This window comes from Oppia nitens, unplaced genomic scaffold (genome assembly GCF_028296485.1).
Source record: "Oppia nitens isolate AA-2021 unplaced genomic scaffold, nextdenovo-longstitch-racon4-pilon3 scaffold2_pilon_pilon_pilon, whole genome shotgun sequence".
NCBI lineage: Eukaryota > Metazoa > Arthropoda > Arachnida > Sarcoptiformes > Oppiidae > Oppia > Oppia nitens.
Genome location: NW_026533210.1, coordinates 7,861,622 through 7,889,380, shown reverse-complemented (window position 1 = coordinate 7,889,380; position 27,759 = coordinate 7,861,622). Strand labels below are relative to the sequence as shown.

The following is a 27,759-nucleotide window of genomic DNA, read 5'->3' as shown; positions in this document are numbered from 1 at the left end:
TTTATTTAAAAATTGTTTTTTTAATTTATCCTCTAAATAGTCTGACTAATAATATTTAGATATATATATATATATATATATATAATTAATAAATAGTAGATATACTGTATAATACAAAATAATAATCTTCTAATTATATTAATAACTAAATAATAAAATTAATACAACGTGTAATTGACAAAAATATATTTTTATTATTATTTTACTACTACAGTGTGTGTGTTTCTAAAAATATAAATACTATTTATATAATATTTACATTATAATAACATTTATTAATTCATAAATTATTAATAATATCAATATTATCTGTATTTGTATTTTATCTAAATGATAATGTAATTTATATTTCATAGCTTTGTGTTATTTCATTAATTAATAGACCGTTAAATGTATTTTTAAGCCACATTTAACACAAATATAAATTAAATTTATAGTAAAGAAATGTTTTTAAAATTATATTGAAAATCATTCAATGAGATAACAAGTTAAATCAAGTTTGATAAATAACTTAAAAACTTAAAATTTAAAAAATTATTGAAAAAACTGCGATAAAAAATTAAATTAAAATTTCTAATCATATATAATAAATTGTTTTGACATTTTATACAGTATTATATTATTATGCTATAAAGTAAGCCCGCAATTAACTAAATTAATATCAAAACAATAGTTTACAATAAATTATTAGTAATATATATAAAATATGAAAAATTATTTAAGCAAATAATTAGCATTAATTTTTGTTTCAGTTAGTGTGTCAATTCATATGAGGTGGTATTATAACATAAATTTAAGTATTGTATTGAAAATAAGATAATGAGTAATGTATTTATTGTGTAGAGATCTCCCAGAGAGAGAGAGAGAGAGAGAGAGAGAGAGAGAGAGAGAGAGAGAGAGAGAGAGAGAGAGAGATTGTTTCTATAAAAACAATTGTATTTCAATAAAAAAACAAAATATAATTTTACTAATAACCAAACTTTTAAATAAATGACAAATTAAGCCTTCAATTCAATGTTATATACTAAATAAAACAGTCTCATAATCACAATTATATATATTATATATAATACAATATAAAATTTATATAATTAATAATAAAAAATATTATCTATAGCTTTTATATTTATTTTATTAGAAATATATATAAAGTTCCAAATAACTAATTTTAATTAATTTAATTAATGTATTTTATTATTTTGTTTAAATAATAATATATTTTATATTTTTGCAATTACTTGATTATATTTAATGTATTGATTTTAGTATATTATATCACAAACTAAATTCATATTAATTTTATAAATTTATTTGTGTAATATATAATTTAGGTAATAAATATGTACAATATTGTATATTATTTATTATATGAATCAATTTTAAATATCATAATATTTTACAGATATCTATGCAAAAAAACTTGAATTTTAACAATTTTATCAATATTTTTCCACATCAGAGATGATAAGTTGTTAGTAATATATCATAATTTAAGTGTTATTGCATAATATAGTCATATAGATAAGTCAATCAATCATTTTAACTAATATTAAACAATAAATTGAAATTATCAATAATTTTATATTTTTCTTTTATTTAAAATAATGATTTTAAAATAATAAATCAATTGAAATATTCAGTGAACCGGAATAATATACTGTATTATATGTTAAGACTAGAAAGCAGTTTCGGTTTTTTTTATTTATTTCGGTATACACTTCATGAATATTCTTAAATTTTAAATATTTATAGTTTGACTGTAATATTGAATAATAATAATAATAATATATTGTATTTTGCATCATTTAGTATACTAATACTGTAACCTAACCTAAATGTAATATTATTAATAATACCTTATTTACAGTAATATAATATAAACTATTTCAAGTATTATCTTAACGTCTACTGTGTATCAAAAATAAATGTTTATATCTATACACTATTGGAAAAACTAAACGTTATATGATTGATATCATAATATCATAATTAATTAGATTTAAGTAATACAATATACTTTTTGACACTATTTAGATAAAATTTTTGAATCAATTAAGAAAATGGCAAATTAAGAAAAAAAATAATCAAAATTATATTTTGGTTTGGTTTAAAATAGTTTCCAAGTCTATTATAATCAATATATCATAATAAAAACAGCTTAAAATTGCATAAGAAAATGATTGTGTGATAAATGATTTATTGTCTTATTTTTATAGCAAAATATTTAAAAAAAAGATACATACCATGCAATCTCTTTAAATCAACACATTATTGTCTCAAATTACAACATTTACATAAAAAAATTGAATGTTTCAATTTTAGCTCAATTTTTGTATAATTTAAATAATGAGATTTTTTGAAGATATTACTTTCAATATGTATGCGATTAAGTAAATTGATTTAAAGTAAACAAAAACAAAATAATTATTTTTTAATATTGAAATTTTAGTAAAACATTGAAAGCAAAAAATAATTAACTCTATAAAATCTATTTAAAAATAAATATCGCAAATAAGAAAATTAATTTTACATTAAATTTATATAATGTTAATATTTTATAAAAATAGTATTACATTATAAAATATATCATATCAAAAAATATAGATTATATATAAATTATATATGATAAACTGCTAACAGTGATGCTAATAATAGGTTACATTAATTTTTCTATGTCTTTCTAACTAAAATTATTTAGCTTTATTTTAAAACAAAAAGTTTACATAAATTAGTATAAAATTTTGGCACCTCTTTATTTTACCGGTATATATATACCAATTTATATATATATATATTGTCAACATAAGCATAAGTTACGGTATATATCAAACACTGTTTGTTACTAATGTTTTTTAATTGAAACGTTACACAAAATTTATATTTAGTTTATATATATATTATCTTATTTAGAGAGAAAAAAAACTAAAGACTAAAATAATGTTAGGTTTTGTTGTAATTGACTTTTTTTTATTATTTGTTTCGCAATATTGAGATTTGCATTCATTATTTTCTTTTCACTCAATTAACACTATTGAACATAACTTTTTATTTTTGTTTTGTTTGTTTCTTATTATGAATTCAACAAAAATATATATATATATATATAACAATTTGTTTGTCAATTAGTGAAAACAATTATATAAATAAAATAAGTTTCAAGTTTTGTGAGGCCCCAGACACCAACATTGAGACACAATTTGTTTAATTAGATTTCTATCACTATATGTATATTACTTTTATTATACATATCTATGGTATTCAACATTTTTATTTTTATAATGTTATTTATAATAAGATATGAAATGTTAATATAATGTATCTAAAGTTTAATTTTATAAATTAGAAATTTTGCCAAATAAACTATATTTTTTGATAGAGTAATTTTGTACAGTACTATATACAGTATATATATATAGTATAATCTAATATTAATTCATAACTTAAAAATAAAAATAAAATTTCATATCTTAAATTTAGAATAAGTTATGTTAAATATTTAGTTTAATGAAATTCATTATGTATATATTTTATTACAATTACGTATAATAATAATTATTATAATTATAAAAAATAGTAAAAATTATAATAATAATTTTATAAAATAAGATTAATTAATAATACTTATTAACATTAAAAATAATAATAATAATTGTTATTATTTCAGATATTTCTTTGTATTTTTTATACAATTTATAAAATATAGACTTGATGATAGTAATTTATTTCTATTTATTATTATTTTATTATTATATATACCGGTAGTAATCTATAATAAGGATAATTATTTATATTTATATACTGTATATGAATGTTAGGCAAACCGGATAATATTCGTTAGACATTATGCTTATGTTTTGATAAGAATATAGAATTTTTGTTAATGTTTTCTCTCATTTCCAGTTAGGAAATAATATGCAAAACTATATTATATATTGTTTGGTAATAATAATAATAATAATAATAAAAATAATAATAATAATAAGCAAAATCTCTATAACAATAAATAAAATATAATATAGACTAATGTTTTCAAGTTTATTATAGATTATTCTTATAATAATAAAAAATCAATTAACTTTATTTGTGACTATAAGTCCACTGGTTTCTCATTTGAGATAATAATTTTTAAAATTATTATATATTACTGTTTCTAATAGACCTTATTATTGATTAGAGTTTTAGATATCGGATTAAATTACAATCGTTTTAATCTATTATTTTTAACTAAATGTTTTAATTAACTCGTTTTTTGTTTGTTGTTGTTGTTGTTGTGTATATATTCTATGACATTATTAAAATAGTAAATTATTGTACATTTAATACTGTTATTAACTAAGTTATAAAAGAGCCATAATAAAAATTTATTTTGTGTTAATTAAGATAAATATGATTCTAATTAATATAATCAACATTTAAATACATAGTTTTTAAAATAATTATTATACTCCGATATATAATCTAAATTTAAATTAATAATTATTATATATAACATTGTGCAATAAATTTTATATTAAACAAGATAATATTTTTTTATGTAAAAAATATAGTAGACAACCATTATATTGTCTAATATAAATTTATTAAACCTGCTTAAATAATTATTTATATCTACAGATTTATATAAATAATTTAATTTATAAAATTACACATGTTAAATTAATATGTTAATAATTTAAAAGCAAAATTATTAATAAAATTTTATCATAAAACTTTACACCTACACATTATTCATTATATTATTATTTATTGTATAAATTTTATACGCTTTATGTGATTTATGTAAAAAACAAGCAGTGAATTGAATCGATATATATATTTGATAAAACTAAAAAAGTTTTTGTAATGCAATCATATATGATATATTTATCAATATAAATATTTTAACAATTTAAAACTAGGTTATTATATATATTATTTTATATTACAACAAATGATAATAATATTTTAATATTATAACTTGAAACCAAAAAAAAAGCAGGATATTATCACCCAAAAAAATATACTTATAATATTACGCTACATTATCACTGACAACAAAATATATGGTATTTTATTTATGATTAAATCAATTGTAATAAAAAATATATGTGCATTTTATTTATTTAAAATTCAAATATTTTGCAAGAATTTTAAAGAAAATAAAAGTTTTTTATATATACCATTAGTTTACATCTAGATTATAAAAATTCATTCAAACATTGCGACTTAACAATAGTTTTCTATAAATATAGTAGTGTTTAAATCCTAATGATATATTATATGATATAATTTATATCTCCCTAAGCGTACAAATATATATAAAAAATGTTTTAAACAATAATTATATAACTTTGTAGAAACAATTTGAATATATTGATTATAATTTAGATTACATAATTATATGACAAAAAATTTACTTATTTATACTTAAAGTGAATATTCTATCAATTATTTTGCACGAAATATTTCACTTAAATTAAATAATTTGATTAGAGTTTAACTAAAAGTTTTTACAAAACAGTATTTACTTAATAATATACTATAGAATATATAATGTATAATATATACTGTGTTTTACCTAAATTTTTATATTCCTTAAACTAATACAAACATTAAGAATAAATTGTAATTACAAAATAGCTAATCTAGAAAATATTCAATTAGTTTTTTTTAAATATAATTTATTGTAAAAATGATTTTAATATTACATTTTATAAACTTTAAAAAAATTATATCATTAAACTTGAGGCTTATATTGTTTACTAAACTATCAAAATATTTATTTTTTTAAATTTATTATATAATATAATATTTAAAAAAAAGCAAAACAAAAAACAAGCTTTTATTCTTATAATATATGATTTACTTTTTTAAACATAACATCATAGCTTACTGAATATTAAACTCTTTATTGTTAAATTATTTTTAAAAATTAAGTAAAAAGATATATACAGTTTACATACTGTATGTTTGTGTAAGAGAGAGAGAGAGAGAGAGAGAGAGAGAGAGAGAGAGAGAGAGAGAGAGAGAGTAATATAATGATTTATTAATGATAAAAATATCGTTTTATATAATTTGTTTAAATTTGTTTTTGTTTCAAAAAGTGTCTAAACATATTGAAAAATTAAATCTTAGAAACAAATCAGTAGTTAATTATCTATTTTATTTATATATATACAGTATATATGTTATTAAAATTATGTCATTATTAATTTATTAGATAAAAATCCAATAATTATTTTTATCTGTATTTAATGATAACTATTTTTTATTTATATAACAATCATTATAAGAGAATCATGTGATTAAATGTTTTATATTATTAATCCATTAGTGCATTGAATCGTTTGTTTAATTAAGAGCCGATTCAGTGGTTTTTATATAAATTATAATTTTATAAATATATGAATCATATATTTTTCTATATTTTATTTAAATGAAAATAAATATGAAAATGAATAATTGAAAATAAAATATTTTTCTAATAAAAAAATAAATAATAATGTTTAAAAAAATATGAATTGTTTACTAATATTAAAAGTTGTAATTTTAGCATAGATTTTAAGAATATTTACGCAAAAACTTTTTAAAAAAATTACATTCAATACTATAATAATATAAAAATCGTAAATTTTCAATTGTAAAATATCTTTTTTATTATTATTTATTGCTAACAAACTCTTTATTGCTTTTATATAACTGTATATATATGTTGTATAGAATATTATCTTTAAGTTATTATAACAATACTAATATTACATTTATAATACAGATAAATGTCTCAAATTCCCTGTGCTTTCAATCATAAAATAGCATTTTAGTTATTAGTTATATATATATTATAGTATATATAAATATATACTGTATTTTTTAAACTATTATTATAATTTAGTTTTTATTGTAATTTACTAAATTTCATTTAAAAAGTTCAAATGTTATGCAAAGCTATTTAGCGATTTAATTATAATTTAATTATAATAAAATGTGTTTATGTTTTTAAATTATATTAAATTATTATTCATTAATATTAGTAGTATTATTACTAGTATTAAACAAACAATATTAGTTTTTTTTCGTCTCATTTTATGCTGTCATTTACTATTAAACATTTAATTACATTCAGTAATATATTTGCTTTCTCTGTATATTAAAAACTTAATAAACGCTTTTTTGTGTTGAAACTTGTGATGAATACTTAATTAACATTTAAAAATATATTGTGAACCAAAAATGTTTAACTATAAAATAATAATTAAGTACTGATTGGCTAAAACTATATTATAAATTAATGTTTATATATGTTTATTTAAGCATGTGTGTGTGTCTACATAAATATCATTTAAGATTATTAAAATTAATTGAATTGTCATATCTTTAGATATTTTATAATAATGTATTATGGATGAATTATATATAGAGATGGGCAAATAGAAAGTTTCTAATAAATTTCACTGAGAAAGTTTCTAGAAAGTTTCTCAGGAATAAATTTCTATAGAAATTTAACTTTTTTGTTATACTATGTGATCCCCATATCTATAGATATTGTAAAACTATCCACTTAACCTAACCCAAACTAACTAAACCTAATATTTAAGTGAATTTACTATTAATTTATTAGACTGTTTAATACTAATTACTAATAGACTATAATTTAGCAACATAATCTATTAATGAACCGTATAATTGGTCCCTTATACAATATGAGTTATACTAACAATACTGCTTATACGGATTTATATAGTATAATGTAGATCAGCCAAATATATTAATGAGACATATAATACTATACATATAATATTATACTATATAATGTAGATTACTGTATAATACTATATTATACAAATGGGATACCTATATAAATAATTATAATTATTTAATAATAATCAGTTTTGTAAAATTTTATTCACCATTTTATTATATCATAGTTTAATATAATTAAATAAATAAAGTTTTTACTTTAATTAATAATTAAAATACTAATAATAATATTTAAATATTACTTATAAAAACAATGTTAAAGATAACAAATATCGAGAAAACAAAATTAACCATGGGGATCCCATAAATAGAAATTTCTTTTAGAAACTTTCTAGAAATTTCTCTATTATTTTATAAATTTCTCTTTTTTGCCAACACTAATTATATATTTTTATATTGTAGACATAATCACATATTATAGCAATTAAATAAAAAAAAATTTGAAATCATTATAAAAACTCAATAGTTTTTTTAGATTTTATATTCTTAAATATATAATTCTGTATTGTTTAAAAATAACATAATAACATTTAATATGCCATTTTATATTTATAAACAGTATATAATTTACTGTACGTATTATTTATATATATATATGTATATTGCATAGATTTTATAGATAATAAATATAATACTGTACGACAATAACATTATTTCAAATAAGATTATTTTATCAAATGCTTATTTTACATAAATAATTAACTTAATTAGTTTTTGACAAATACGACATATAATTATTATTAAAAACATATTTTTTAAAATAAATTTTATGCTTTTAGTATGTAAATACATAATATACACAATATATAGTATATACATTATATATACTTGTACTATTTTTATTTATTTAATATAAACATAAACAATGTTATTATTAATATTTATGATTTTATTATGTTAATACTTTATTAATTTTAAATTTTTATTGTTTATATCATATATATATACAGTAATTATATATTTTTCTTATTTAACATTCTGTTTGTATTACAAAATGTTATAATATTAACAATATATTTTTATTATAATAAAAATATTTAAACTAAATATTTGAAATATTTTTAGTCTGTGTGTGTGTTACTGATTGTATTTTTCCATTTAATTAAATTTAATACTTATATTGTGTCTGTATTTTCATTTAAAATTAATTTGTTAATTTATACGTATATTTATTATTGTATTTAATTAGTAAAAATATTTCATAAAATATATAAAAAAGTTACTGTCAAAAATAAAAATTAATATATTTAATTAAATCTAACTTTAAAAAATAAATAAAAACAACTTATATATCATAAATAACTAAAACTATTGATTCATAAAAATTATATAATCATTTTTGTAGAGTATTATAGTGTAATTTAGTATACTGTATAAACTTGTAATATAAGTATAGATAAATAGTAAATGTAGAGGAAATTTATTAAAGTAGTGGAAAGTTTTTAGAAGAAATTTTCTAAAATAAATTGTTGTCTATATGTGATCCAAATAATAATTTTTTATTTTTATCTAAATTGACTTTTTTTCTCTCTCTAGTAAAACACAATGTTTTGAAAAGATGACGAAATCAATAATATTTTCACAATTTTCACAATTTTTTGTTTTTTTTTGTTTTTGGTTATCGATAACACAAATCAATATGTTTTTTGTTTAACATATTATATCAATAAATACTGTAGTTATTTGAATTGTTTGAAGCATAAGAGTGAGATTGAGAGTCAAAATGTTATTGTTTTAGATAATAAATTTCAATCAATAAAATTTTATGCTAGATTATATTATCAATAAAAATATTTTTATAAATTTATTTTAGAGTTATCTTATAAGATTTTATTTGTATATATCTAGAATTTATAAAAACAATATAAAATTAAACTGAAATATTATATTTATATGAAAACTTTAATATTTGAACTTTTATTTAAATACTAAAAAGATAAATAAGATTATTTTAAAAATTATTCAAATAATTTAGTAATTAATAGATAACAATTTTGTTTTTTTTAAATATTATCATCATGTAAAAATTTTTGTCTGTTTTTAAGTAATTACCAAAAATGCATTTATAGTAATTATACAAATTATGCATTCATTTCATATTTTATTAAAATAATATAATTTTTTTAACTAAATTCAAAAATTAATTTGACTGTCCAATTAAATTAATAATTAAAAAGTTATTTTATTAAATTCTATTATATTATCTATAAATTTATTTGATTATTCAATAGATTTCAAGACTACAGTATTAAACTATTATAACTATTAGATGTTATATTGTTATGAAATTGATTTTTATTTGCAAAAAAACATTATGTAATATATTTATTTTTAAATTGATTTAATTTACAAAAATGTTTTATTATTCAAATTGTGCTATATTGTTGTGGTTGTTATTATTATTATGTTTTATGAGATAGATAAAAAATATTTATATATTTTATATTTTGTTTTTTAGAATCTTATTTGTTTATCAAATAAAAAGTTTTAAAATTTGATTATTTTAAAGTTTTTATTTATTTGAGATTATTATAGAAATTAATATATATATTTTTTATTGAGTACTTTTTAATATAAAACGCTAAATTGCTTTTTCATATAACAAATTAAATTTATTAAAAAAATCATATTTCTAATTTGAATTTAATATAATAGTATAAATCCTAACTTACTGTAAGAATAAAATAAATTAAAATTATTACTAAAATTTTATTTTAGTAGATTATAATTATAGAATTCTATGAATTTATATCTTAATTAATTACAATTTTATAAATTAACAATTATTTGTAATTAGAAATAATACAAAAGTTAATATTTTTATTGTTTTCAATTTATTTGAAAAATTATTACAATTGATATATTTTAATTAAAAAAAATTACTAAAATAATCAATTATAATAATATAATTGAATAAGTATAGTAATTTATAATCACTATAATACAGTGTATATATATGTATTTATTTACTGTATATATTTTAAATTAACATACTTAAGCATACAATAAAATAAACTTATTTTTAACAATGAATTTTTATGTTATAAATGTTTTGTCATTATTTATTTAACAAAGCTTATATATCATTATTTTTTTAATAATAATTTGTGTAAAATTTAAATCATAATTAAATTGTCTCAAAACAGTCCGTTTCGACTAAATCTAAAATATATTTATAAATAAAATCTGTTTTTTACTTTTTATGCTAATTTAAATAAATGTAAATTTATTTTACAATTTCTTCAAAAATGTAAACTTTGGTTATCAATAGTTGACTTTATTGTAGAAATATATACAAAATTTATTTTACACTTTATATATTTTTGTTAAATTTAATTATAACCTTTGAATTATAACATTGCACAAAATAAATTTACTAAAAATAAAGTTAACAATAAAAGTAAAATTATCTTTATAGAGTTTCTATAATATTTTTTATTATATAATATAACATATATTTAGGGAAATTGATTAAAATTTCTATTTAGTCATTTCTAGCTATAAAAGATACTAAATTTTGTAAAAATCTTAATAATATATTTTAATATTGTATTTTTAAGTTTAATATAATGTTATTGTCATTGAAATAAATAATTCATTAAATATTAGAAAAAATCTATATAAAGAATAATAACAATTGTATTTTTTAAAAATTGATAACAATATAACAAATTTTATATTTAATATTAATTTAGATATAGTTATAGATAAAAAATGTTGTTACTATTACTTAAATTAATACCATTTTTTCTATTAATTATTATTATTATTATTTTAATGTATTTATTGTATTAACTATAATAATATTTTATGTACAATAGGTTGTATGGATCACGAGTTTCCCTGTAATGACACGTGTGTTGATAGTATCAAGAGATGTGACACTAAAATTGATTGCACCGATGGTACTGATGAACTCAATTGCGGTCAGTTATTGTCTAAACTTAATAATTTTATTAATTATATTAAATATAAATTCTCTAAATGTAATTTATGTTAATTTATCAGATTTTTTTTCAAATTTTTTCAGATCATTATTTTACTATTTAATTTTTCAGAAAAATTTTCACTAAATTATCACAAAGTTATTATATAATAAAATTATTTGTATATTATGTAATACAGTAATAGTGTTTTATTTTGAGTACAAAATTTTATATTAGCTAAATTATAGATAATAGAGATAAATTTAATTATTTTTATCGATTTATTTATATCTCTATAAACAATATATATATGTTATAAAAGTTATATATTATTATATATATATATGTTTCCTATTTAATGTCTATCTATCCAAACACACAAATACATACATATATACATAGTGTTTGAAATGGCAATAACTGTATCACATAATCGTAGAAAATATCATTTTTATGCTTCAAATGATTCACAAATTCGTGTCACATATAGAGTTGTGGTTCAAGTTTTCTATACACAAAAAGATATGAATTACAAAAAAACAATACAAATCAAAATAAATACAAACAATTTTTATCATTTTGAAAGCAACAAAATATTAACATTTTTGTGTATAAAATGTGAGATCAAAAGTGGGATTTTTTGGTAAATATTCTGACATCGGATTTATGGTAATAACAGATAATAAACAAATATTAAAAAATGTGTGAAAAAACAAAAAATAAATAAATAAAACTAATGTTTTAAAACATTGAATATCGTATATAGTTTTATTGATTTTATTGGATAAGGAAAAATATTTTTAAAAATTATTGTAACTCTTAAAAAGTTTATTGATTATTTTTTTTGCTGAATAAAACAATATTAAAATGATATTGTATTAGCATCCTTTAAAAAATTTTAAATTATATATTGTATTATTATTTTCTATTAAATATTGATCTTTTAGTTAGATAAACAATAGTTTTTTATATATAACAATATTTTTTATCTAAATATAATAGATTAAAATGAAATGAGTAATTTATTTGAGCAAAAATAATATTAAAATTTATTAATATTTAGTATCATTTAGTTTGTTGCTATTCAGTGATCTTTCAAAGTTTATTTTTTGAAAAATGCTATTTTTAAAGTAACTAAATATAAGTTGTTTTCCATTATATTAAGTATAATATATTAATATATCTATAATATATCATAAAAATCAATTTAAATTTTTAAAATCACAAAAAAATCCTTATTAAAAAATTTTCACTACTAATATAAAAACTAACAAAAAATAAAAATTACTTTTATTTTGTCTTGTTTTATAAATATTAATTTCAGAGACTATTATTTATGAATGATCTTTGTTATGCTAATATCTATGTTATTATTTGTTAATATAAAGAAAAGATTTATATATATAGATTAAATTTGCATAAAAATATAAAAATAAAAATAGTTTAGTAAATTTAACAAAAAATTAATATTATTACTAAATAATGTTAAAATTAACTATATTATTAACAATGATTTATTAACTTCATTTATGTAACTTTTAGTGATATTATTTAGATAATTTATTTTGATTATAATTTCATTATTAACATTATAAGTATTAGTTAATTATTGTAGAAAACAAAATAATCAAATATTTTATTAATAACATTAATTTAATTTAACAGTATATTAAACAGTAGTACTACTGTATATTATTGTCATTATTATCACTAATGCTTTACAGTCAATGCTAGAAATTGTTTTAAAAGAAAGTTATCTTTCAGGCGCTATAACTAATACATACATATTACTTATTCAATTTGTACGTATAAGTTAGGGGGAGAATCTATGAGTTGATTGTATATAAAAATTATATATTCTTTAGTTTAATATATATATAATATATTTATAGAGATATAAGACTATATACTGTAGATATAAATATATACATAAATAAATAAAATATATATAAATAAAAATAACATATAAAATAAAAAAACATAAAACATGAATAAATAACATATACTGTACTACATGTATATAAAATTTATTTATTATAATACTATATATTATATAAAGAAATGTAAATTTATGTTAAAATATATTATATGTTTGTTTACAGAGGGATACGTCTGTCCGGTGACACACTTCAAGTGCGACAATCATTACTGCATTCCCTTAGAAAATGTTTGCGATTTTCATAACAATTGTGGCGACAATTCTGATGAATCCAATTGCTGTGAGTGTCACTCATGTATTGGTATTCAATAAATACTGTATAAAAGTTATTGTTTGTCTTATATGTTAAAAGAAAATTAATCAACAAATAATATATATATATATATATATAAGCAAAATATTTATTGACAGTATTATTGATGAAAATGTTTGTCATTGACAACAAGCAAACAATGTTTGTTTGATTTTTTTCAATTTAATTACAATATCTTATATATAAATGGATAATAACCAGAAAATAATATATTTCTTTAAATAAAATGTTTTGTGAATTTAAATATTAATTAAACAAAAAAATGTCATTTTTATTTTAAATAATTTTTATAAAAAAAGATATTGAACTAATAAAAAATAAAATAGCTAAGATTGCTTTTATCATATAAAATTATTATAGATTTATACATATTATTATACGGCTTTTATACAATAAATACAGTAATATAGAGTATATTAAATTATATAAAAATTATACAATATTTTTGGTTTTTGTATTAAAAGCCTATTTATAAAATATATTCTTTTAAGAAAAAAGTTTTTATATAAAAATTTTTCCAAAAAAATAAAATAATTTATTTATAGATTTATATTGGCGATTATTTATACATTTTTCATACGGTTAATGTGAGCACATAAAAACTTCAGCTCTCATTTTATCTGAATTTAGTCATATATTTTATATCAATTTTTTTGTTAGCTATTTTGTAGGTTTAAATATTGCATTTATTGGCTAAATAATATGACCATATGTTTGAACAGTAAATCATTACTCATTGGGAAAAAAAATCTCGTGTTACCATAAAATCTTTAAGTTATAAATATTTTTTTTCCGATAAAAATATAAATTTCTATATTAGATAGTATATAATAATGAAACTCTTCATATATTTAAACTAAAAATAATCACAATTTCATTGTGAAAGAGATATCTCTTATTAGTTTTGCTTTCATTTGCAAATCGATAGATTTTTTTTTATTTAACAATGACAGTCAATCGATGAGCAACTTTTTTTATATCATATAAATTGCACATACAGTTTGCACAAGTATTTTGTAATACAGTATATCTATTACAAAAAAGATCATTAATAGATTATATATAAAGTTGTTTATTTTAATTTTATTTATATAATAAACCCTCTATATTTATACTATTATTTTTACAAATAAAAATAAAAACCGTACTAATATTATATATATGATATATATATAATAATAATATTTAATTAGTTAAAACACAAATTTATATATTAAATTAGATAATTTTGTTGTACAATTTTATATATGATTTACTAATAATATACTATATTAGAAAATAACAAAATAACATGTGTCAACATATATGTATTAACATAGGTTTACTAATTACTGATTATATGAATACAGTATATTTAATAAATATAATTAAATTATGATTGATTGCATAAAATTTATTTTTTAATTATTATTATTATTATTATTAAGCACATCGGCGCTGTTGGTTTGGTGAGTACACGTGCGATAGCGGACAGTGTATTCAGGCCTACGCCGTCTGTAACGGCAATAATGAGTGCATCGATGGCAGCGACGAAAAGAGATGTCATCCCAACGGTATTAGATTTTTTTAAAATATCATTTATTATATTATTTTTTTAATTAATTTAAATGGTTATAATTTATAACTTAGTTGTCAAATAAAAACATAAAATTGAATTTACACATTGTATTATGTAATTAAAAAACAAACACAATTTAAAATCTTATTTTTTAATAGTCATATTGAATGAATCAAGATTTAAATTTTATTTTAAAAGTGTCTAAAAATAAACTACAAAACAATTTATTTATTCAATTTTGTTGTTAGAATTTATAAAGTGTATAGAAATATACAGAGATTTAAATATAACAAATTGAATATTAAAGACTATTTTTGGCAGAAAATTTACAATTATATTATTTATTATATACTAAAAATAATGTATAAATATATTAAACTAGATTTTGTAAAATGTGGATCCGGAACATTAATACATCGAAGTTTATGGTAATATTAAATTGTAATTAAAAATATTTAATAAGAATATTTAAAAAGTTTATCATCTGAAACATACAGGTGCGATGGCAAACCTGACTGTCCCGATAATCACGCTGATGAACAAAATTGTAAGTTTATTTTATTATTATTATTATATTAATTGGTAAAAATGTGTATTACATATATTTAAAATTGTATAATATTTGAAAATTGTCCAAAAAATCAATATTGCTTTAAGCTGTATGTATGTATGTGTGTGTGTGTGTGTGTGTGTGTGTGTGTGTGTGTGTAATATTTGTTATACTTTATTCAAATAATATATATTTATATATAATCTATTTATAATTAGTTAGTGTTTGCTAATACAGTATAATTAGTCATTAATATTATTTTTGTTTCAAATTTCATTTAACCTTTAAGTGAATATCTATTAATCCAATAGTACTTATATTTATAAATAATTTGTTATAAATTAATATAAATGTTTATTTTTATTGTTTGTATTTTTTTGCTCCAATAGATTTTAGTATTAGTTTTATCTGACCATTAACATTTTTAAATACATTAGATATTATTATTGATACAATTATAGAAACGGGATGTAATTTTTTTTGACACAAAAATAGACTATTGATTTATAGACTTTTAATATAAATTACTTTATTTTATCTATCTATAGCATTATCTTAGATATTTTTAATTTACTATATATAAATTAATTATACACTATATATATAAAATCTATTTTACTAATTATTCTCAATAATAAACTTGTAAATGTTTAATAAATAAAAATTAACTAATATACTGTATTATTTACTTTAGTTAAATAATTAATTTAGATAAGATTATCAGATAAAAATGTCTAGACTATTTGTTGGCTATTATTTTGTTGAATCTCCTTGATCAATTTATCAAGTTATTTTTAATAAATATTTCTAATTTCATTGACTCCTATGTTTATTTCAAGATTATATGAACGCATATCTAACTCAGTTATTTAAAAAATGTCAAATATTTAATTAATAATTTTTTTTATTATTATCAATGACTAAATATTACTTAACAAATTATACAATTATTATTGAAATTATGTTGCGTTAAGTTATTTTTTTATCTAAAAACAATGATAGTATAATAAATTACAGTTATACAAACAGTTATAGTTTAAAAAAATTAATTAATTATGTGTTTGTAAAAGAATTATTGCGAAATATTTTATCTAAATTCATATACATTATAATAAAATTCTGTTATAAATATTCAACAATAAAAATAACATTAAAATATCATCAATTGATTTAAAGTACGCAAATAAAAGAAAACATAAAATTTACAACTAATAAACCGTAATACAAATTGAAGTACTTTAAATAAAAAGGTTATTAAAACAATATAATAACTTAGTTTAAGTAAATAATGTTAAAACAATAATATAAAAATAGTTATAATTCTGTGTTATTATTATCGTATTGTTATAAAAACAAAAATAGTATTAAAATGTTTTAATGAAAAGAGTATTTATCATCAGAAAAATATATAAATTCAATAATATCAACAAGTATTACAAATACTATACAAGTTGTTATAATACAACATAATCTAACAAAACATTAGCAAAATTTAAATAACAAATTTACATTCAATATAGTTTTGTATATCAAAATATTTGTTCAATTGTTTTGTTGTTGTTTTTAAATAAAATATATTTTTATCTAACAAATATAAACAGCATTAATATAAAGTTTGTGATTAACATAACTTTTCTTATTATTATTTTTTTGTTAATGTCTTATGTCTTATGTTTTAGTTAATTTTGAATTTTTGTAAAATAAATGTACAATTTTATTTTACTTTTGAATACATACATACATAATATTTTTACAATTTGACTTACAATGTATAAGTTGTGAAATAATTCAATGGGAAATATATAAAGTGTATACGGTATTATATATATATATATATATAATGCAACAAATATAAAACAATATAAGTAACATATCTTAAAATTCAAATTTTATGCAAATTATGTATTAAGAAATAATCTAATTTTTAAAAATAGATATATATATATATGAATTTTTGTTAGATTAGATTATACAGAAAGATACGGCATATTATAGTGTAATATATTACAATCGCATTATTTATTAATATAATGTTATGTTTTACAGTATTTGTCATTATTATTATTTTACGACTATTACTGCTAATATTAATGAGCATCTGATAATACCAATTACAACATCGTTATTATTATAACAAATAATTTTATACTGAATTGTAATATGTATTTGAAAATAATAATAATTTATCTCAATTTTCAAATTACAGGTCGAAATTGTACCGAATATGAGTACCGGTGCTCTAACTCCCGGTGCATTCCTAATGGAAATCTGTGCGATACTGTATGCGATTGTGCGGACACGTGTGAAGATGAAAAGTTGGCCGATTGTCACAACTATTACACACAAATTAATGGTTAGTTACTCACTCACTCACTCACACAATATTTGTCAATTCATTAATATTTTACACAATTTGGAAAATTCATTGATATTATTTTACTATATATTTATAGATATATCTAAACTTTATATATTATATACACTTTTTTAACGCAACTATCTGTTAGAAGTTTTTAAGTAATAAAAAAAATTATACAAATGTTTCGTTATTTTTTGTGATCTGAAATCTTACTTAATCTTCATTTGAGTATCGAATTGATGTTTTTTTTTTTGGTTTTATCGCTTATGTGTTAGAAGTACAACAAAAAACATTAGACTATTTTCTTATATACAATATATATATATATATATATATATTGAGTTATAAATAAATAATTATATTTTATATGTTTAGTAAGCGCTAATCATTAAGTGAAAAAAGGTCATATAAAAAATCTTACATAAAAATCTCTTATAAATAATTACAAAACAAACCTAAAATACAATAACAAATCATCTAATGAAGTATTATATATTAATATATGTTATAATTTATATATATATATTTATTTATAGAATTAAAAATTGTAAAATACATTTAATTAAAACTATCTTAAAGTAATATAATTAAATACTTAACTAATATTTATAAATAGATATATATATATATATATATAAATTAATGTTTATATTTTTTTATCAACAATTATTGAAAAATTGTAAATTTTCTCTATTTATTGTTATATTTTTATAGTTAACTATTTTGAAAATGTTACGTAAATAAAATTAAAATTTAATTGAATTATAATGAATAATTTCAACTAAAATGTATGAAATATATTTTTAAAAGTATAAACATCAACTTTAAATTATTTTAATAAAAAAGCACTTAAAATAAAATTTTTATTTATTATCAAACAATGCAATTTCGATTTAAAATATTTATAATTAAAATTTTTAAAAATTAAATTATTATTTAAATCTTAATAAATCTGTAAATATTTCAGATTTTTTTAATACAAATAATCTAAAAATTACTTTTTTAATTATTTAACATTAAATATTTATGTAATAATATAATATAAGCGCATATTATTAATGTACAGATTATTTTTTAGTATAAATTAAATTTATAGTATACAGTAAATATTTGTAATATTTTACAATGAAAAAACAATGTGCCTATTATTTAGTCTGGCAATGCTAGACTTAACTTTTGCAACATGTTTTTATAATTAAAATAATTTTTAAATTGTTATAATTTTTAGATATGTCTACATATTTTAATACAGTATGTTTACGATATTATGACAAATTAAAACATTTACATAATTATTGCATTTTTATTAAATTTTAATTGAAATATTTTCATTTTATAATTTAATAAATTTATAAATATAAAAACTATTTATTAACTATTACTCATATAAAGTGAAACATTAGAGTACTTAAAATTTTACTTAAAATTTTTATTTGCTAAATAAATCAGATTACAATTTATACAATTATTTATAGATATCGAAAGTAAATCTATAGTTAAATAAATTAAATCTTAATAAATCGTAATCATTATATACAGTAATACCTCAATTACATTCAATTCTTTTTGATAGTTAATATCTCGACAAATATAAAGTGAAATTTTATCAAATTTTCCAATAAAGAAGTAAATTTTTTACCCAAAAGTATTCCATAATTTTTCATCAAATTATATTTAATAGTTTTAGAATTATAAAAGAAATTATAAAAAATTATTCTCAAAAAATTATGTTCAAATTCAAGTGAACTATTGAAATGAACTTAAATATTGTTGACATCAATATTGAATTTAATGGGAGATTTTTTTTTAATTTTATTTTTATTTTATTAGATTTTTTTTTAATTTTATTTTTATTTTATTAGATTTATTTAGATATAATTATAAAAGTATTAAAGATAATTTTTTGAAAAATATATGGGATATTCTTGGGAAGATTTATTTCATTTTAGGGAAAATTTTTGTAAAATTTTACTTTATAATTTTCAAGATATTAACCCTCAAAAAAATGATTGGATTCAATTGAATATAACTGTATATCGTATTAAGTATTAGAGAGAAAAAAAACTTATAATATCTGAATTGATTTTTTTTTTGATGACTTAAACTGAACCGATTTATAATTGTTTATTAATTACTTAGAAAATAATTATAAATAGATTATATTATAATATAGAAAATTACAATAGTGATAATTAATTAAATTATTTATTACTAATATAAATATCATAATTTTATTTAAAATTAAATAATTAATTTTATTGCATATAGTTTCTGATGTTTTAAATCTCATAACATTATTATTAATAATAATATTATAAGCATATTAATAGCAAACCACAAAAAAACTATTTGCAAAAACCAAAAAAACTGATCTCTGATATTATAAATATAAGATGAGTTATAAGAGATATAATTTTATATAATTAAGTGCATGTTATGAGTGCATCCTATTAGAGGATCAACGACTAAATATACAGTACATTATAGCAGACTAACAGAGATTAAACAAACTAAACATTTAGATAAATAAAAACAACTAATATATTTTGTTATGTTAAATTATCATGATAATTTATTTATATATTTATTTATGTTGTTTGTTTTTTTTTGTAATTTAAATTGCATAATAGTAACAATACGACCAAACAACATAAAAATCAGATACCTGTATAATAATTATCTCTATTTCAAACATCAAATTACCGTTTATTAAATTATAATATATTTACAAAACATTAGTCGATAAAAAAAAAGTTAATTAAAAACTTTTTTATTTTATTTAATCTTATTTTGATCACTATTTGATAACACTGTTTTTTGTATAATGAATTAAAATTAGCTATTATTTATTATTTCTATCTTTAAATTTTTTTTAGGTCTCAGTGTATGCAAGAGGTCATCGACAGTTGCCTGTACTCTATCGGATAATGGAAAGGTAGTCGAGCGGTGCATTGCCATCAACTACACGTGCAATGGATTCAATGATTGTCTGAGAAATTTTGCCGACGATGAGTACGGCTGCGAATATGGAGGTAAGGGATCGTTCAGACAAACAAACAAATCTATGGCTGCTCTCAAATATCAGCACAAGTGTTATTTATTTAGCTAACTAAGCCTAATAAACAAACAAATAGATGCATTACAAAATGCATAGTATATACATGTATATAATATATTTCTCATTCAATTGTTTTTAATTAAATTTATTGCATTTATAATAAATGGCTTCTCCTTTAATATATTGTTGATAATATATTTCGATCAATGACTGTTTGTCTCCGAGATATTTATGTCATTTAATATATATATATATTTGTGTGAAAATACTGTATTTGCCAATAGTCTCGGTTTGTGAAACAATTATCTGAAAACTTTATTGTTGTTGTCTATGTTTGTTACAATTGTTTTTTTATATAATTTTGGTTTCCAAATTAATTTTCTGCTAAACTATTGACTATAATGTTATATACAATACAATAAGTATATTGAATATCGATTTCATTGTATTGTATGCATACATACATTCAAACATAACAATCATTGAATACATTAAAAATATCATTCGAGAGACACTTAACATAATAGTTATCAATAGCTGTTTTTAACATTTAATATAAAGATCTTTTATATATATATATATATATATACATTATTAATTGTATAAAAAAATATATTTGTTAAATTCAATTATTATAACATTTTTATTATTACTTTTTTATCATCACTTTTATCACTTATAACCACAATTTTAATTGAATTTATATAATTTATTTTTATTATAACAGTTAAATGATTTTATTAAGCAATAGATAGTATACAGCAGCAGTACTGTATAAAATAAATTATAAAGAGTATTGTATATTTTATTTATTAATTATTTGGTATTTAACACTATCTTATATCAAAACCATTCAATATAATAGTTGTATTGAATATAATTAATATAATTCTAATAATTCAAGCCTTATATAAATTATAGAATAAAATAATATATTTAATGATTATCTTTAAATTATTTCTATCAAAATATTTAAATTAACATTTTGATAAATGATTCAATTCAATGATAATACTGAATACTCTGTATATAAACTTGTATATTAAATTGAAATGATAAATAAGTTTGTATTAAAATTTTCTATAATATATACAACAATTTATATCAATATTATAGAAATAATATGAAATCAATAAGAAATCAATTGATTTATAACATGACTGGATATTAAACATATGGTGAGCACAAACACACACACACACACACACACACACGTACATACATACAATCACACACACACACACACACACACACACACACACACACACACACACACACACATACATACAATCACACACACACACACACACACACGTACATACATACAATCACACACACACACACACACACACACACACGTACATACATACAATCACACACACACACACACACACACACACGTACATACATACAATCACACACACACACACACACACACACACACACACACACACGTACATACATACAATCACACACACACACACACACACACGTACATACATACAATCACACACACACACACACGTACATACATACAATCACACACACACACACACACACACACACACACACACACACACACACACACACACACGTACATACATACAAACACACACACATACATACACTCTTACATAGAAACTTAGATAATAGTTTATATATGAAGTGAAATGGTTTAATCAATTGACAAATGAAGTGACAATTTATGAGTCCGTTTTTACTTCTAGTCTATCATTACTTATTGATGAACACTAAGCGAAACCCAAATGTCGATCACAAAAACAGCTATAATAAGCACAAAAAAATATATATTATTTTTAATCATTAATTATTTTAGATTTCTTCATTGCATTTTTGTATATCCATTAGTTTTAATAATAGAGTGTAAAAATAAAATAATAGAGAGTAAAACACTAATATTACACTATGTTTTTTTTAGCAAAATCATTATTTATTTAAAAATTTTGTTATGTTTCAATCAATACATCAATACATTATGCATAAAAAATTTTATGATATTTTTCTAATAAAAATAAAATTTTAGTTTTAAAACAAAAGTATAAATTATTGATATCAGAAAAAAATAACTTAATAATATAAATTATATTTTTCATGTGAAATTATGTTTAAAATTTAAAAATATTTTAGTTAATCAAAATAATGATAGTATATGATGGATTATATTAAATCATATTACTAAATTTGGTTAATAAATTATTTATTATATTTATATTTATCATATACTGTATGTATTAGTATAAAAATTATTACTTTTATTTTAAGGATTATTATTTAGATATTCAGTTTATTTATTTTTATTATTTCTAAATTTCTAAATTGTTTATATATAAATTTTAATTTTTAAAATAATTTTTGTAATATTAATAGATTTACTACATCATAGAAAATCTCTATATTTAGTGTATTGTATAATAAATTTCATTTTGCACTCAAAAACAACATAAAATATGATTAACTTTATGATAAAAAGTTTTAAACTACTTTATAAAATAAAATTGTCAAATATTTGATATCATTTTGGTTTTAACGTTAACAAACATTTATGACAATATAATCTTTTGAGAATTTTTTTATTATTGTTTTTTATTTTTTGTGCAAATTTTTAAAATAAAATTTTCAAACCAAATGGAGACCAAGTTTTTTAAATAAATATATTTAAAATAAATGTGTGTTTGTTTTGTACAAATCCCCCAATGATTTTCTCCAACAATACCAATGTTTACGATATTTTAGTTTATAAATTAATAAATATTTGTTTTTGTTTAACCAATGTAGTAATAATAATAATAATAATATAATACCGGTATATATATATATATTATTTCTAACCCATTTTCATCTATAATGTCGGCAAAAATAGAAAATTATAAAAATAATAGAGAAATTTCTAGAAAATTTCTAAAAGAAAGAATTTGTTATCTTGTTTTTTATTGTCGCCTATTTTTGCTAAACTTATACCATATATTAAGCGTAAAAAACAAAAATCTAATACAAAAACATTTGACTACATTGTGACGGGAGGAAAGTTACTTTAAATAATGAAAACTTATTTTATTTACTGATATTATTAAATGATAATTAAAATATTTGTTTATTAATAATTACTTTAAAACAATATTTTTATTTAATAAAATATCTTTCAATAATCTTTGATTACCAATAAATATATTTTTGATAACCGAGGGTTAATACACTGAAATCTAAGATAATGGGATAAACTTATGGGAATAAATATTAAATTAAATTTTATTAATAGTTGTAAAATTGTTATAAAAATCTATAATCTTTAATTAGTTGTCCACATGTAGTATATTCCTATTCGGTAAATATACTGTAGTGTATATTATGTCTCATTAATATATAAAGTATTACAATAAGGGATTACATGTAGGGATCCCATAGTATAACAATAAAGTTAAATTACTATAGAAATTTATTCATGAAAAATTTACTAGAAATTTTCTCATGGAAATTTATTAGAAATGTCTATTTGACCATCTTTATATATAGACATCTATTTACTTATTTTTTATGTAAATTTTATATTAAATAACAGTAATACAATATTTTATATTTAATTAAAAATAGTTAATAAACTATTATATTATTATTATTAAAAATAAGTTATAATAACACTAGACTTTAAATGGCTATAATAATGGCAATATATCCTCTCAAAAAAAAACTCTATTACTAGTTATTTTTCAATTATCAGTATATTATTATTATTATTTCCGGAATCAAATTAAACAAATTTTGTTTGTATAGCAATGTTTTTCAATTAAATAACTGCTGGTTTTAACAAGAGTTATATATATACAGTTATATTGAATTTAATTATATCAATATTTTCAAATATTAATATAGTAACTTGTATTTGTAGTAGTAGTATATTGTATATTAATTATTAACCAAAAATGTATTTATGTTAATTTGTAATATTTAATTATTAAAAATATTTCTAATTTATTGCGTAAGTAAATAGTTTATGACATTTTGTTTAATTATGCAGTATTTAAAATATTTGAACAATTATTATTAAATAATTAATATTTTATTGTTATGTTTAAATACTAATAATAAAAATAATTATTAGTACAAACATTAAACATGATTTCTAGTATAATAAGTGAATTGTTGCTATAATTATCGAAATAGTTAATAAATAATTAATAGACTATTAAAAAATCATTTAATATTATTATCATATTTTACAAATATATACTGATACTAATAAATTGTAAATTTGATTCATATCATACTTTTACATTATTTATATGTAATATGTTTTTGTCAAAATATAAATAGATATTTATAAAAAAAATTAATCAAGCTTTTACATAAATATTAAATATAAAACAAATAGCATTTTAACTAATTTTTCCAATATATTAGTAAATATGATATAACGTTATAATATTGTACTATTTATAATTTTTTCCGTTAGAAAAATGATAATTATTTTAAATATTTTTATCTATTATGGTTATCATTATTTGCTAGATATTTGATACCTGTAGTATTTTCATTTATAAAAATTTATATTTTAATAAAGTAAAATTATAGTTTTGTTATTTATTAAAAAATTTTAGGAAAATTTTATGTCATAATTTATTTGTACATAATATTGCACATATTTCATTGACTATATTATTTATTTCATATACTGACATATATTCATATATTATGATGAAATCAAATATTTAATATTATTAATATTGACAAATAAAAAAATTAGATTTTCTTTTAAGAAATCTAATTTTATTCAATTTGCAAATTACTTTTTTTCATTATTAGTAATAATAATAATAATAATAAGATACAGTATATGACTATTAATGTGTTTGATACAGTATTACAATATGATCAAAAAAATTTATGGATACTTAACTATAATAGTATAACATATTTTTAACGTTTTTATTACTACTGAACATAAAGTAAATTTGAAACTACAATAGATTTGAAATATAAAACCCATAACTTATGGGAAAAATTAAATGGAAAAACAATTTTAGGATATATTTAATATTTAATTAAAACAATCATAAATTATGGCTTATTTTAAACCAATCTCTCAATTTTTATTCAATTATTTTTAAAATGTCAATTATTATTAGTAACTAATATTTAGTTTGTATATTATAAACTGTAGTGCATCACATTTCACATTAACTAATACTAATAATAATATTATTATTATTACTTTATAGATTAACTTTCATATAATACTGTATAATGTTATACCAATATAAATTTAATGTAATTAGTTTTAGTTTCAATTTTATTAAATTTATTTTTTTAAGTATCTTTGCAATTGTGTAACCACAAACGTTTTAAGTTAATTTTAAAGTTTTTATTTTATTTAAGCACTTTAATTGTTAAAAATATATATTTAAAAAAAAAAATATTTTGTAATTGGGTAAAAAAATCATTAAAAAATATATTTCATGTTTGACATTAAATTGTTCAATTTAAATTGATGACAAATATTTTATATATATATATTGTATGAAATTTTTGTTGTAATTCAACAAATTGAAACATCAAATCTACTAACAACTACAATAAGTTTTTTTTGTTACTTTTTTATGTGTCAACAAATCGCTAAAATTTGTTATTAATTTACTTTATTTATTAAATGTTTTTCACTTAAAATGAAAAATTATTTATCGGAAATCAAAATTTGATAATCATTAGTGTGTGTGTGTGTGTGTGTGTGTGTGTGTGTGTGTGTGTGTGTGTGTTAAAAGTTTATACTATATTGATATATTATATAATAGTTTAAGTGATTGATTAAAGTACATTAAGTAAATTTGTTTGTATTTTTGGAAAAAATATAGTAATTTATTTGTTTTTTAAATATCATAAATATTGGTTGACCACCAATTATATCTAAATAACAACTCAAATAGTAATTTTGACTAACAATGTGTGATATATAGGTATAAAATTTTGAACCTTGAAAAAATAATCATATTGATAAGTTATAATAAATAATTTATTTTTTTGAACATCTAATTTATATAAAGTTTGAAAATTTTGTAATATATGATATAATATGATATACAAAAATGTATGATAATATGGTTTAATAAAATTTAGTAGATTAAACATATATATAATGTATTTACTGAAATATTTATGCAAACATTATGTATTTGAACCAACATTAGCTTTAGGTAAAATATTTTTAAAAATTATTGTTGCAATTTATTAGATGTATAAATCAAAACAAAATAATTGATAGTTTTTATAGTCTTTAATGGGTTGTAATGTAGTAATTAGTAAAATATTA

At 17.7% G+C, this 27,759-nt stretch overlaps 1 protein-coding gene across 1 annotated transcript in view; it reads left to right on the top strand.

Annotated features, from left to right (window-relative positions):
• The window catches only part of LOC128955992 (G-protein coupled receptor GRL101-like), a 56,893-nt gene that overhangs the window by 4,576 nt on the left and 24,558 nt on the right, over window positions 1-27,759 (top strand). Inside the window, exons 3-9 of the mRNA XM_054301673.1 lie at window positions 11,559-11,663; window positions 13,766-13,882; window positions 15,343-15,468; window positions 15,856-15,901; window positions 15,971-16,020; window positions 18,230-18,376; window positions 21,259-21,414. Coding sequence (XP_054157648.1) covers window positions 11,564-11,663; window positions 13,766-13,882; window positions 15,343-15,468; window positions 15,856-15,901; window positions 15,971-16,020; window positions 18,230-18,376; window positions 21,259-21,414 — 742 coding nt within the window. The 5' untranslated portion in view covers window positions 11,559-11,563. The remainder of the gene's footprint in view (window positions 1-11,558; window positions 11,664-13,765; window positions 13,883-15,342; window positions 15,469-15,855; window positions 15,902-15,970; window positions 16,021-18,229; window positions 18,377-21,258; window positions 21,415-27,759) is intronic.